This window comes from Triturus cristatus, chromosome 2_2, assembly GCF_964204655.1.
Source record: "Triturus cristatus chromosome 2_2, aTriCri1.1, whole genome shotgun sequence".
In the NCBI taxonomy this organism is placed as follows: domain Eukaryota; kingdom Metazoa; phylum Chordata; class Amphibia; order Caudata; family Salamandridae; genus Triturus; species Triturus cristatus.
In genome coordinates, this window is record NC_140582.1 from 816,056,252 (window position 1) to 816,068,914 (window position 12,663).

Genomic DNA, 12,663 nt, shown 5'->3' on the forward strand with positions numbered 1-12,663 from the left:
TCCTGCACCAGGCCCTACCCAACCCCCCATAGTCACCCAACCCCAATACATATGTCTGTATTTTCAATCTTTTCTATCCAGGACCCTCATTATACCATAGCAGCCCTCTCGTGTCACCAAATGCCTCTATTTTACTTATGCTGAATAACAGTGTGTTTGCAGACTGTAAAGTCTCCTCTGTGAAACACTACTTATAGGAGAGGTTTACATCAGGAAAGATTACTGAACCATTACTCATTACAACTGTGCAACATGTATAATACTTTTATGCTGCTGTTTTGCAGGGATCAGTTCCTACCATGTGTCACAACGCTTTGCAATGTGAACAACAGCAACAATAAAGATGAGTAAGTAACTTCTAATTCAAAAAGATGAGATATGGTAATCTATTGGCTTCTCGTGTGATAAATATTTCAGGTTTTTCAATTATAATAGTTGTGTGCATGCTTTTAAAATAATAGTAATAATGTTTAACAGTTGTGTGTATGCTTTTAAAATAAAGCCCTTGGCTTGTTCAGTGATCATTATTTACTTCTATGTAGGCATATATATTGAGTAGCATCTTTAAAAGATAACAAAGTAGTGGATGTTTTAGCAATGTTTTTCAAGTATGCATCTGACTCATGCCTGAATAAAATCATAATACATGTTTATGATAAGTAAATACAATTCATAAAGCATCAGCACTCAGATAAGTGTATTCTAATTATGCATTCCGTATACAAGTATACAACATGCATGTAATGAATGCATAAATGGACAAAGTGGTGCAATAGACATATTCTGGGTTATGAATTGCAAATCTGGTCATTGTCCTGAACCCCAATTGATTTGGTATAAGCAGAGCATAACCTATGATAAAAAGCACATATCAGTCCAGGTTTTTTAGAGATGCATGTCGTGAAGGGTAGGCAATATGTGCAGGGAAAATGCTAGACTGTGAAAAAAATGAAAAAGTAAATTTCAAATTTTTCTGACCCAGTGAATAACCAAATATATGCAGTGCATGCACTTAGACATTACCTTATAAAGTAGAATCTACAACCCTATTTTTCTGCAGAATGGTTTTTATTAAAAATGATTAATTTCTCAGTGACACTAGGGTAGTTCAGAGAAAGGCCAGAGAGCGGCATTCATTTTTTGAAATCGAAAAGTCTTTACTGCCTCTCAAAAGCTTAGAAATGTATGCTGTTCTTTAACCTCTAGAAGTAAGGAGTTCCAGATAAGATGTCTAAATACAAATAACTTTTTTTCTTTTTTCCAGCAGAAACCTTGATGGCTTGGTTTAGGGTTATGAAGAGGGCGATATCCACTTCTTTCAGACAGGCCAATTTAAAGATAATCTGTGTTTCCACAGACAGCCAGTGTAGGAGTGTAAGAGGTTATGCAATGCTGAAATCCTGTCAAGTTTATTAAGAGCTACTGTCTCGCTTTTTAGAACATAACTACATCTTGGAATCTATGTAATTAGGGTTCAGACCAGGGCATAGTACAGAAGCAGTTTGTTGCCTGTTCTGGATGAATTACATCGGGTGACGGATATGGTAGACCTGGTGGCCTTAGTGCCTGGATTTGTCAGCCACTTTTGATACAGTATTGCACTCGATCCTTCATTCCAGATTGGCAGAGGCTGCTATCTGTGACCTGACTCTATTGTTGTGTAATCATATCTAGTGGATCTGTGCCAGCTTGTGTTTCTTCCACCTTAACAGTCGGGATATAAAATCATTCAGCAAGGAGTCCCACAGGGATCGGCACTGAGATCTCTGGTTTGATATCTACATCCAACCTCTGTTGACATTATTAAAATCATGTGGACTCATTTGTATGAATTATGTCGACGATACCCAGGTGATCATCTCAATAGATCCATTGGGTCTGGTTTCCTTCAGATTCCTTCCATCTCTGTATGACGGCTGTCACCTCCTGAATGGGCGTGATCTCTTTGAAGATCAACTCTGATAAAACTGAGCTACTCTGGATTCACAACACTGCCCATACTATTTTTTGTCCTGCAAATCTCTGGCCCCCAGGCTAGCCTGTTCTTCCTGAACCCTCACAACCTGTGAAAAACTTTTGTTTTTTCTTGGACTCTGATCTCTGCATGGCTAGACAAGCTAATCACCTGTCCTCTTTTTGCTGCCTATTGTGAAAGGTACTTCTCCCATTGGCTGTTCGTTGGATAGTAGTCAAAGCAGCCATTTTGAGTCATCTGGATTATTGCAACACCGTGTTCGTGGATGCGTTGCTTGGAGAGCTGAAGAAACTTCAGCACATACAAAATGCAACTACCAAACTTGCTCTGGCCTGCCACTGGTGCTCTTTTTCATCTGCGGCATTGGATGCTCTTTATTGGCTTTAGTGGAGAAGACAATCTTTAAGTCAATTTGCCACGTCTTAGAGGCTATCATTATACGGGACCCATAGATGTTAAAACGAGCGTTTATGCTTTGTTCGAAGAGGGTTTCTCTGATCAGCGAGCTCAATAAAACTGGTAACATAACATGATATAACATGATATAACGTAACATAACATACATAACACATTTAGTGCAAATATTGTGATCTGATATTGTAGAAAACCACCTTCTGGAAAATTTGCATAAGCCAGATTGGTATTAATATGTAAATCAATAATGATTATAAGCTGTCTATGAATGGTAGGGCTTGTTCCAGCATCCTAATGCAACAAATAAGACTGAACTGATATGGAAAGTTCAGATTGTCTTCTCAAATCACTCCCTTCTTTCTGGCCCTTTTAGCAAGCAAGTGTACAGAGGCCAAAGAGGTAAGAAGGCTGGGGGTAAACGTATTTGTCCTCTAAATGTTTGTCAAGAGCCTTAGAAAAGTATCTTACTTTTAGCCCCATTGATTTCTAGCCCTTTGTTGTCCATCCAGGTGGCTTCATCTTCTGATTCTTTTTTAAGGTAGCAAATCACCTAGTGGATCTCTGACCTGCAGATAAACCTGGGTGTAATCCACATAAGAATGAAATAATAAGCCACTGTCTTAACCACTGCCCTAATAAAACAATTAAACAGAAGTGGTGAGAGCAGGTGTTGGACTTGGCCATTTCTGCAGGATCTTTCCTAAACTTTTTGCCTTAACTTTCCGGTTGTCTGAACCAGTTTTTCTGGCTTGTAGGACTTTGCGCAGTTTACTACTGCTAATCAATGCTAAAGTGCCTGTGATCTCTCCTCCAAACATGGTAAGATTGTCTTATACCCAATTGGCACATTTAATTTACTTATAAGTCTCTAGTATAGTGGTAATACATGTCCCCGGGGTCTGTAAATTAAAATGCTGCAAGTAGGCCAGCAGCACTTATTGTGTCACCCACTTAAGTAGACATTTAAACATGCCTCAGGCCTGACATTGCAGCCTGTGTGTGCAGTTTTTACATTCTCATTCTACCGGACTGTGTATTACCATACCTGCAGAACTGGAGTTCGAGTTCATCAAACTGGAGTGCTACACAATGGCTGAGCACAAGGAGTTCTGTAAGGAATGGAGACTTCCGACCAAATAAGGCACCAAGAAGTTGGAGCTTCCGAAAACTCTGAGAACCTTGGAGGAGGCTTATCAGTTGCTGACAGCTACAGTTGCTCAGGATGAGAAATATCATGTTGAGGAGCAAGGAGAGGGCCTGGATGTATGTATTGAGATGCAGCACACAGGGGAGTGGGATGACTTACCTCCTGAATTGGAGAGCCCTCCCAGAGTTGAAAGCAGTGTATCCTCCCAAGGTCTGGCCCCTGAGGAGCTGGCGGACAGGAAAGCTGATAGGGAGTTTAGGCAGCAGATGGCAAAACTTAAGGTGGAGGAAAAGAAACTGGCAATGAAGGCTGTAGCAGAGAGAGCTTTTGAGGAGAGAAAAATGTTGTTGGCTAATGAACTGAGTCTTAAGGCCAATCAGCTGTCAGAATCCAGCTGAAATGGTGGAAGTAATACCGCAGTGTCCAAAGGAGATCAAGGCATCCACATACCCAAAGATCTGGTGCCCAGCTTTGAGGTGGGGGTGACATTAATAGTTGGTTTGGAGCCTGTGAGTTAGCCCTTAGATAATATAGGGTCTAAAAGTGGGTTTTGGGGGCCAGTCTGTGGAGGCACATGCCAGTTGTATGTAGGGATACCCTGTTGGCTGACCAGATGCCCTACACCCTGTGAAAGCAGCCATTTTCACTAAGTTTAACCTCACCCCAAAGGGATACCACCTAAGGTTCAGTAAGAGTCACAGACAGACTTGCCAGTCTTGGGTAGATTTTCTGGACACCTGGTTAACTGCAAGCTCCCTCACCAAGGGAGATGGCAAATGAGGCAAACCTCCTTTGTCTGGAAGGTACCTGCGAGTGTCTACGAAGGTACCTGGGAGTAATTCTGAGGAGGCTGTTTATACCCCCCCAAACAGAGTGAGGGGGAGGTACACAGTAATACAGACAAGTCCCAGTACAATGTGGGTGGACTTTTTCCCTGTGTCCCTTCTAAAAATTGGGGGCGCGATTCTAGTGGGCAGTGTCCCAGGGTATCTCATTTCAAACCCCAGTGATTTGATTGCCTCAGATGGGGTACAAGTGCGAGGACCTGAGCTGCACCAAAAGACTACCCACTGTTGGGAACCCCACAGGGGTATGTAGCCCCCTAATGTCCACTGACTGCATTCTGAGTACTACCTTACTGCCCATGTCTGGAGAGTTGGAAGGAGCAGCCATCCAGGGTGCACTGAAGGCTCCTTTTTTGGGTGTATCCCTCTAAAGCGAAGGGCACTGAGGTCCAGGTAAAGGGACGGGCGGAAGCACTCAACCCTGTCGCAGTTCAGCCTCAAGGTACAGACCTTGCGCTGAGAATCCAGTCTCCGGTTGCCACCCCAAGACTAATGGGAGGTAGAGTGGAAGTAGGGTGGTTAACACCCAGGGCAGTTGCCCCTACTCTGAGAAAGCTCAGAGGTCTGAGAACCCTCGGGAGTCTATATGGAACTTTTAGCCAGCCCCAAGGCTGGAAGGGAGGCCTACCAAATGTCCCAGTGATCCAGCACGAGAGAGACCGGGGAAAAAGAGAAGGAGGAGGCAAATTTACAACTATCCCTTCCTGCGTCGTAGACCCGACGTCACACTAACTCATTCACACACGCAGTCATTGGTGGGGCCCATAACACCAACACTCACATGTCTCCACTTACGTGTCTACACACAGGAGGGATGATAGGATCAAGCGCTGGACATGTGGGGGAGTACCTTATTACCTATAGGGAAGAAAAGTATTTTACAGAAATATACATTAGCATCCCCACCTTTAGAATCCTAACCTTAAACATCAAGACACTCCACCACTTGGTCGACGGACCAATCAGTTGGACTGGTCGATGGTGATTTAGAACCAGCTAAAACACATTTAAGACTCAGAATCCTCTACTCTCTTCATTGAAAAACCACAAACTCGTAATTTCTGTTAATTAATTCTTTGTTTATCTAAATTTTGTTTGCAATTAATATTAGCATTTTGGTTAATCAAAGCACAAATCGCATGACATTTATATTTACCTATTCTTGCTATTTGGATTTTTCCTAATTCATTTGGCTCTGCATAACCAAATTTACCGTTGAATTGTCCAAATAAAGCAGGCCAAAGCTCAAAGTCCAAAAGTTCTTTGCTCAGCACGTTACAGTCCCAAATATCTCCAAAGGACCAGAAATCGTGCAAGCATCTGTCATCGCCTGTGGGGTCGATAGGGGATTGCGGAAACGTCCGATGTTCACGGTTTTGAGGTTCTCATAGATTTTGCTGGTTCACTTCCTCTGTCCATGTTGCCCTTATGCAACAAAGTAAAAGTTTTGCTTGTATGTCCCAATTTTTCATTTAGACCAGATTTTACTGACTGAAGTTTGGCAGTCCTCCATGTTCCTATCCTTGACCAGGAACACTGTGACTTGGGGTCGCCTGGAGGTCCACTGAGCCATCCGAGTCTGCACAGTAGGCATCGCGCTCACAAGACGGTGGCCACTTCCGAACTCCATTTTGGACGCCATATTTTGGTAGGCCCAAATGCCAACTTAAGCAAGACAAACACAAAAGAGTAATTAATACAAAGGAATGAAGATTCTAATGTTAAACCCTCACTAATCCCTTTATGTATTAGTATTTTCCTAGCTTATAGCGACATTTAAAGCAATAATACTCACCCTTACGGTCCAAAACGGGCACGCAAACATCACAGAAGCAACATATATCATGCAATATCCTATTACCACATGCACTACTATTAATATGCGTACATAATTTAGTTATTAGAGTTATTTTGCCATGCAAATAGCAATAAGTCCCACGTGTAATTGGTGTATGCAAATGGTTGATTTAGTATAACACAGCAACCCGTTAGTCAAATTATAAGTAGGTTATATAATTAGTATTTTCATGCAAAATAGAGGAGGTATACAAAATTTAGCTTTACCTGCTCCATCAATCCCCCCTTTGGTGATTTTTAGTATCACCACAAATCCCAAAAATGTTGGTAAAATTTGTCAATAGAAATGAATTCAGTTATTCACCTAACACTTTACCAGGCATTACTTTATTCAGTTTATGGACTACAGGTACTTGTGAAAATATGTTATCTACATCTGAAAAATAATATTCTAGTTTCCCTATTTTGTAAAACAAACTTGCTAATAATGTACATGTTATTCCATATGTCACTGGAAGGTGATGGTACGTCACTCCCACTGATGCAGGCAACTGCATGCATACGTAGCAGTCTCTCACATCCATTGTTTTTACGTATTCATACAATAATTTTGAGAAAACATTGTTAGAAAAATCAGTTATGGACCTATCTTTATGTAAATAATTTCTATCTATTTTAGTTGGATAAATCTTCTGAATCTTTTCTACACCAGTTGTATTCTTACCATGACCTTTTATTGTTTCTAATGTAACTTTAAATGAGACCATTAAAGCTAACACACTCCACAAAAGCATTAGTGATCCTGTACAACAACAACACATTTTGCACCATCTTTGATGGAACACACATGCAGATTTTCTGCTTTCTGTGTTTGCCATTTCGGAAAATGATCAGTGTCTGTTGACTTAGCCTTGTCTACTTCACAACTAGTTTTGTCTAAACCCAAGGCTCTAAGCACCTACTTGGTTCTTTTCTGTTATGTCTTTTATCTAGTAATTTTCAAAATTCACCTTTGAGAGCACTTTTGTCTCTTCAGTTTGGCATTTGATCGTCTTTCACTTTTCTTTCACAATCTTGATTCAGAATTTCCTGAACATCCGTCTCTTCCCCGATGTCGGACAAGATAACTCTCTGGATTTCCAATTCTTCGTCGTCCTCAACCACTTCTGGTAGTCACCTCTAGATCTCCTTGGCTGTCTGCCTCTTCTTGCACTTCAGGAAGTGCCACATACGACCATTCTGGTGACTTATACTTCTGGTTAGGTTTTCTCGTTCGCTTGCTTTCTTCTAATGGTGTCTGTTCAACGTCTTTTGATTTCTCTTGGCTAGACACCTCATTCACTTGTTCAGCTCTGGATGATTTTACTCGTGTCAATCTGTATCTCAATCTCTTTATCTTGTTTGGCCAAATTTCATCCTTTGCTGGCCTTTTTAACTTACTTCCCTTTTCATTTCTCTCAGTTCTCCGCGCTCTTTTTCTCAGGACTCGACCTTCTGGTACTTCTTCGTCACTGTCCTCAGATTCAGTTCCAACTTGACTCTTACTTTCAGTAGTCTTTCTTTCCACCACTTCCTTTTCCTTATCTACTTCTGTCCCTCCTCGTGGTTCTTCCACACAATCTTCCTGCTGACTAGCTGTTCCTTCTTCTACCTGGATGTATGGTTTCCCTACATCTCCTTGGGGGTCTTCCGCAAAAATCTTTCCCTCTCTCTCTGTATCTTGTACCTTACCATCTACTTCTGTTATTTCAGGTGGAATTTCTCTTGGCTTTTCATACTTAACTTCTTTATCAAGAAGTTCTTTGACAGTCTTTTACACTCTCGTGTGCTTGTTCTGGTTCAGTGTCTGATTCTGAGCTGGTGTCAGAAATTTGCAATTTTCTTCTTAATGGTAGATTCTCTGGCGCTATAGTTGAATTTGGTTCCATGTTAACTATAGTCATTTTGTACAGTACATCCCCATCAGGAGTCTCAAAAGCTATACCATCAGGAGTACAGAATATTGTTCAGTTCATTTTGCACAGCAAGTCTCTCCCTAACAAACTTACAGGGCTTGAATTGCACACGACAAAACGGTGCATTTCAGAGAATTTCCCTATTTTGACTATAACTGGTTCAGTGAGATACGTTTTTATCTGTCTGTTGGATACTCCAACTACTTGGATCGTTTCATCCGAGAGAGGAAGATTTTTTACATCAGCTGACCTAACAGTTGAACGAGTAGCACCAGTATCTACTAGGAAAGTAATGTTTTCGTCATTTACCTTTCCATCCACAAAAGGGGCTGTCTGGTCTACTTCTAGAGTTGCGCCAAGTACGCACTCTTCTTCCTCTCCTCGGCACCGTCAATAACATTCTTCGGACTCACTTTCATCGCGTTGTAGCCAATACTGCGAAACAGCACTAGCGCGCAGCAGCTTAGTTTTCTGTTCTTCGTTGTAGAATCCTGTCTCATTACTGTATTTCTGAGGATTTACGCTCTGTGGAAAAGGCGGTTTTGGCACCTGACTCTGTTGGGCAACAACCTGCTGCTGTCACTGCGGTTGACAACTCACCTCATTCTGCACCTGTGGATTCAATGATGCATTATCACCATTAGCACTTGGGGGAAATTTACACTCGGTTCTCCAATGCCCTATTCTTCCGCAATTATGACATGGCCACTTCTTTTTGGCTTCTTCTATACTAATCTGTCCTTTCCCTTTCCCAATGTTGGGTTTTTGTCTCATATTCGTACCATTTGCTTGTTCAATCAATTGGGCTTCCTGTCTCTCTGCCACTTTTACTGGAGCCCACATGGCTTTTTCTTTTAATTTACGCTGCTTTGCTTCAATCTCATCACTGAAATATGTTGCATGTCTCAGTACCTAATCTATCTTTTAATTTTGCCAATCGACTGTGTGCTGTTTAATCATTTCACTTACTTCAGGACGCAACCCATACACACATCGATATACAAAATGACTCAAATCCTTCTCACTCAAATTTTCATCACCACTGAATTGTTTAAAAGCTAACAACAATCTCTCATAGTAGGCGTGTATAGATTCTTTTACTTCTTGATGAGTTCTATCAATTTTTACCCAATCAGTTTCTTTAGGAGGCACTTTGTTTTTCAGGAAGGTAACTACCTGTTCATATGTTCTCATTACTTCTGGATCAGGAGCACCAGTTTTTGGATCTCTAGGGTATTCTTGAGTAGGCCAACCTATTGTAATTTTACATTTTGTCCATAGGTCTGCCGGCACAATTATGTCAAATAAACTATTCAAATCAATCCATAGTACTTTTGATAATTTTACAAACCTGACTACCTGCCTGTACCATTCAGCCGGCTTCTCGCGCAAGCGAGGAAAGTCATTTGTGAATGATAAAAGGTTTTGTCTGGTCCAGGGGACATGCACATAGCCTCCGCCTGGAATCTCCCTCATGGGACATTCAGTTACCACTTTTTCTTTTTCTCTTACTGGGAAAGCTGCAAACATTTTGTCTGTTGCATCGTCTCGTTTTCGAAACCACCTACTTTTCCATTTGTCTACATTGCCCCAATTTCTCAGTAAAATAATTAAATCTTTAATCTGAGTTATTCTTCCTGCAGTATTCAAATTTTCAATGTCTTTTTCAGAAAAAGTCTACTCTGTATGGTTTTTGTAATGACTTTACCTTTTCAAAGTCGATACCCATTTCACTTGCTACTTCTTCCAATCTTTCATGTAAATTTCTCGCTCTCCACGTTATACTTTTGCATAGAAACATTAGTTCTTCATCCGGATAGGCTTTTAACTTTTCTGTGGGAATAGTTCCTACTATTAATTCTTCTAATACTATTTTTAATTTAGACACATCCAAAGGTCGAGGTTCAGCATCTTTTTGCTGTAAACTCCTTAACCATTCACTTAATTCATCAGAAGTAGGACCTACAGGAATCGTTTCATTTCGTGTTTGTTCTAAACATTTTGGTGACCCTGGTACTGATTCTGTCGTCATTATTGCTCTATTCGCTAAACTCTGATTTACAGTCAAATATTTAGGAGTACTTAGTCCGGCGGTTTCTATCACCTGTCCCCATGGGTTTTCTCTTGAACTTCTTCTTTCCATTTCGGTTTGTTTATTACTGTTATAAGGAATTGTCAGACAACGCTCACTATCCTTTTGCTTATCAAAAATAGGCATTACGGGTCCTATTGTTACAGGAACAGTTACAGCTTCCATGTTTTTAGTCAATTCCCTAATCTTTTCAGTTAACTCTAAAGTAGTTCTTGCTAATTCAGCTGAATTTTCATTTGTCATTTTACCAGGTTATGTATTTTCTGCGTCTCTAAAGGGATTATTTCTTCCTACCTCAGGTGGTATTGACTCAAACTTTATATTTTGTGGTGATTCTTTTACTGGGGCACTTGGTATCAACAATGTGGAATTTGGTTGGTGTGGGGTGGATTTTTATAAAACATGTCCTCAAGAACTTCATCCTCCGACTCATGCACACCATACTTATAACCTTCTGCTCCTGTATTATTTCTCTTCTCTGTACATTTTCTACTACTAGTCTCTTCAGCACTTCTCATAGGGAACATACCATCAGCCATATTTGCACTTCGCCATCTCCTCATTCTATCATAATGATTCTCTTGTCCATACGGTCTACCAAACATATATTTGTACCTTCCGCCACTCCGCTGTCGTTCCCTGTCATACATCTCATCTTCCCATTCTGTCAATGCTTCAAACTGAGTAGGTCTAGGTCTCAGTTCTAATCTCATCATTTTTTCTCTTAAATTCCTCAATACCGCTAAATTGAATGAACCATGTTCTGGAAATGCTAAAACTCTATCATCTTTTGTATACTTTGCTCAATTGTTTAACCAAATACATGTATGATATCGATATTTCACAACCATCAAGGATGCGGGTGATTTCGGTGGAGGAAGCAACTGTCCCTCTCTAGTCACAATCGGTTTGTCCTTTTTAAATAAGTTCTTGATCTTTCCGAACCAGGACTTTTTCTCTTTTTCTGGTGGACCGTAATACATCATTTTCTTTTCTTAGTATCACTAGATTTCTCTTAGACTATTCTGTTGTTTTATCCAATCGTAGCGCGACTTACACTAACGCACCAATCCGGAGCGTCTATGTCACTTTTGCAATTCTCCAATGCCAGCGCGACTCACACCAACACACCAATCCGGAGCGTCTACGTCACCCTGCAATTCTCCACTCCTAGCGCGGCGCACACTAACGCACCAATCAGGAGCGTCTACGTTTCTTACTGACTGGCCAATCCCAGCACGGTCTTTTCTGATGTCAGCTTTTCTCGCAAATTTTTCTTACGTTCTTTTTACTGAAAATCTGTTAGTAACGACATAAAAACGCCATCATTATCTGTTTCGCTAACAAAAGAGATAGTCTTGACCTTTTTCACAAGAATTCCGTCTTTCCCGAGAGCAGCGCTTACCTCTGCCCTACTACGGAATCATTCCATCCGTCGATAAAGTAGCACTTCCCTCTACCTTACCCTTCTAGCAAGCATTAACTAACCGCTTCTCTGGAAATAAGACACCTGTTGGAGACGCACTGCTCCTGAGAAATAAGACCAGAGTTTCACAATTAAGTAGAATGCTATTTCATTTACACACATTCATACGGGAAATGTAGTTCATCCACACAGAATCCTGTCTTTCCCGAGAGCTGCGCTTACCTCTGCCCTACTACAGAATTATTACATTTGTTAATAAAGTAGCATCTACTTTAACCTTCTTTCAAGCTTAGGGAACACCTATTACCTTTCCAGTGATAAGCGTAATCAGAGTTCACGTAAACTCCTGTTACTTAAGACCAAAATTTCACAGGTGGCCTTTGCAACCCATACACCTCTTTGATACAGAAATGTCCCTAACAATAACACACGGCGATGTTATCAAATCGAACCCAGACAATGCGTCGTGCAACTTCAATCGTCACACGTTTTCCATGTGTACCTACAGGGCAACAAACAATTCACCATGTGACTTCACTTGCCACAGGCCATCCGACTTCCTACATCCCAGAAATCTTCAAAACAACATAGAATGCAACGTGACTCAACATAGAATGTTAGTACATAAATCAATCAATATTCAAATTTGGAACCATACGCAATAATCACCAAACCAATGCAATAAAGCCATCATACTGCTACCAGAAAAAACTTATCCAGCGCGAGAGAGACCAGGGAAAAAGAGAAGGAGGAGGCAAATTTACAACTATCCCTTCCTGCGTCGCAGACCCGACGTCACACTAACTCATTCACACACGCATTCATTGGTGGGGCCCATAACACCAACACTCACACGTCTCCACTCACGTGTCTACACACAGGAGGGATGATAGGATCAAGCGCTGGACATGTGGGGGAGTACCTTATTACCTATAGGGAAGAAAATTTATTTTACAGAAATATACATTAGCATCACCACCTATAGAATCCTAACCTTAAACATCAAGACACT

At 41.0% G+C, this 12,663-nt stretch overlaps 1 protein-coding gene across 1 annotated transcript in view; it reads left to right on the forward strand.

The window, feature by feature from the left end:
• CNGA1 (cyclic nucleotide gated channel subunit alpha 1) overlaps positions 1-12,663 on the forward strand; it is a 417,458-nt gene that overhangs the window by 300,913 nt on the left and 103,882 nt on the right. The window contains exon 3 of the mRNA XM_085643307.1: positions 285-347. Coding sequence (XP_085499433.1) covers positions 285-347 — 63 coding nt within the window. The remainder of the gene's footprint in view (positions 1-284; positions 348-12,663) is intronic.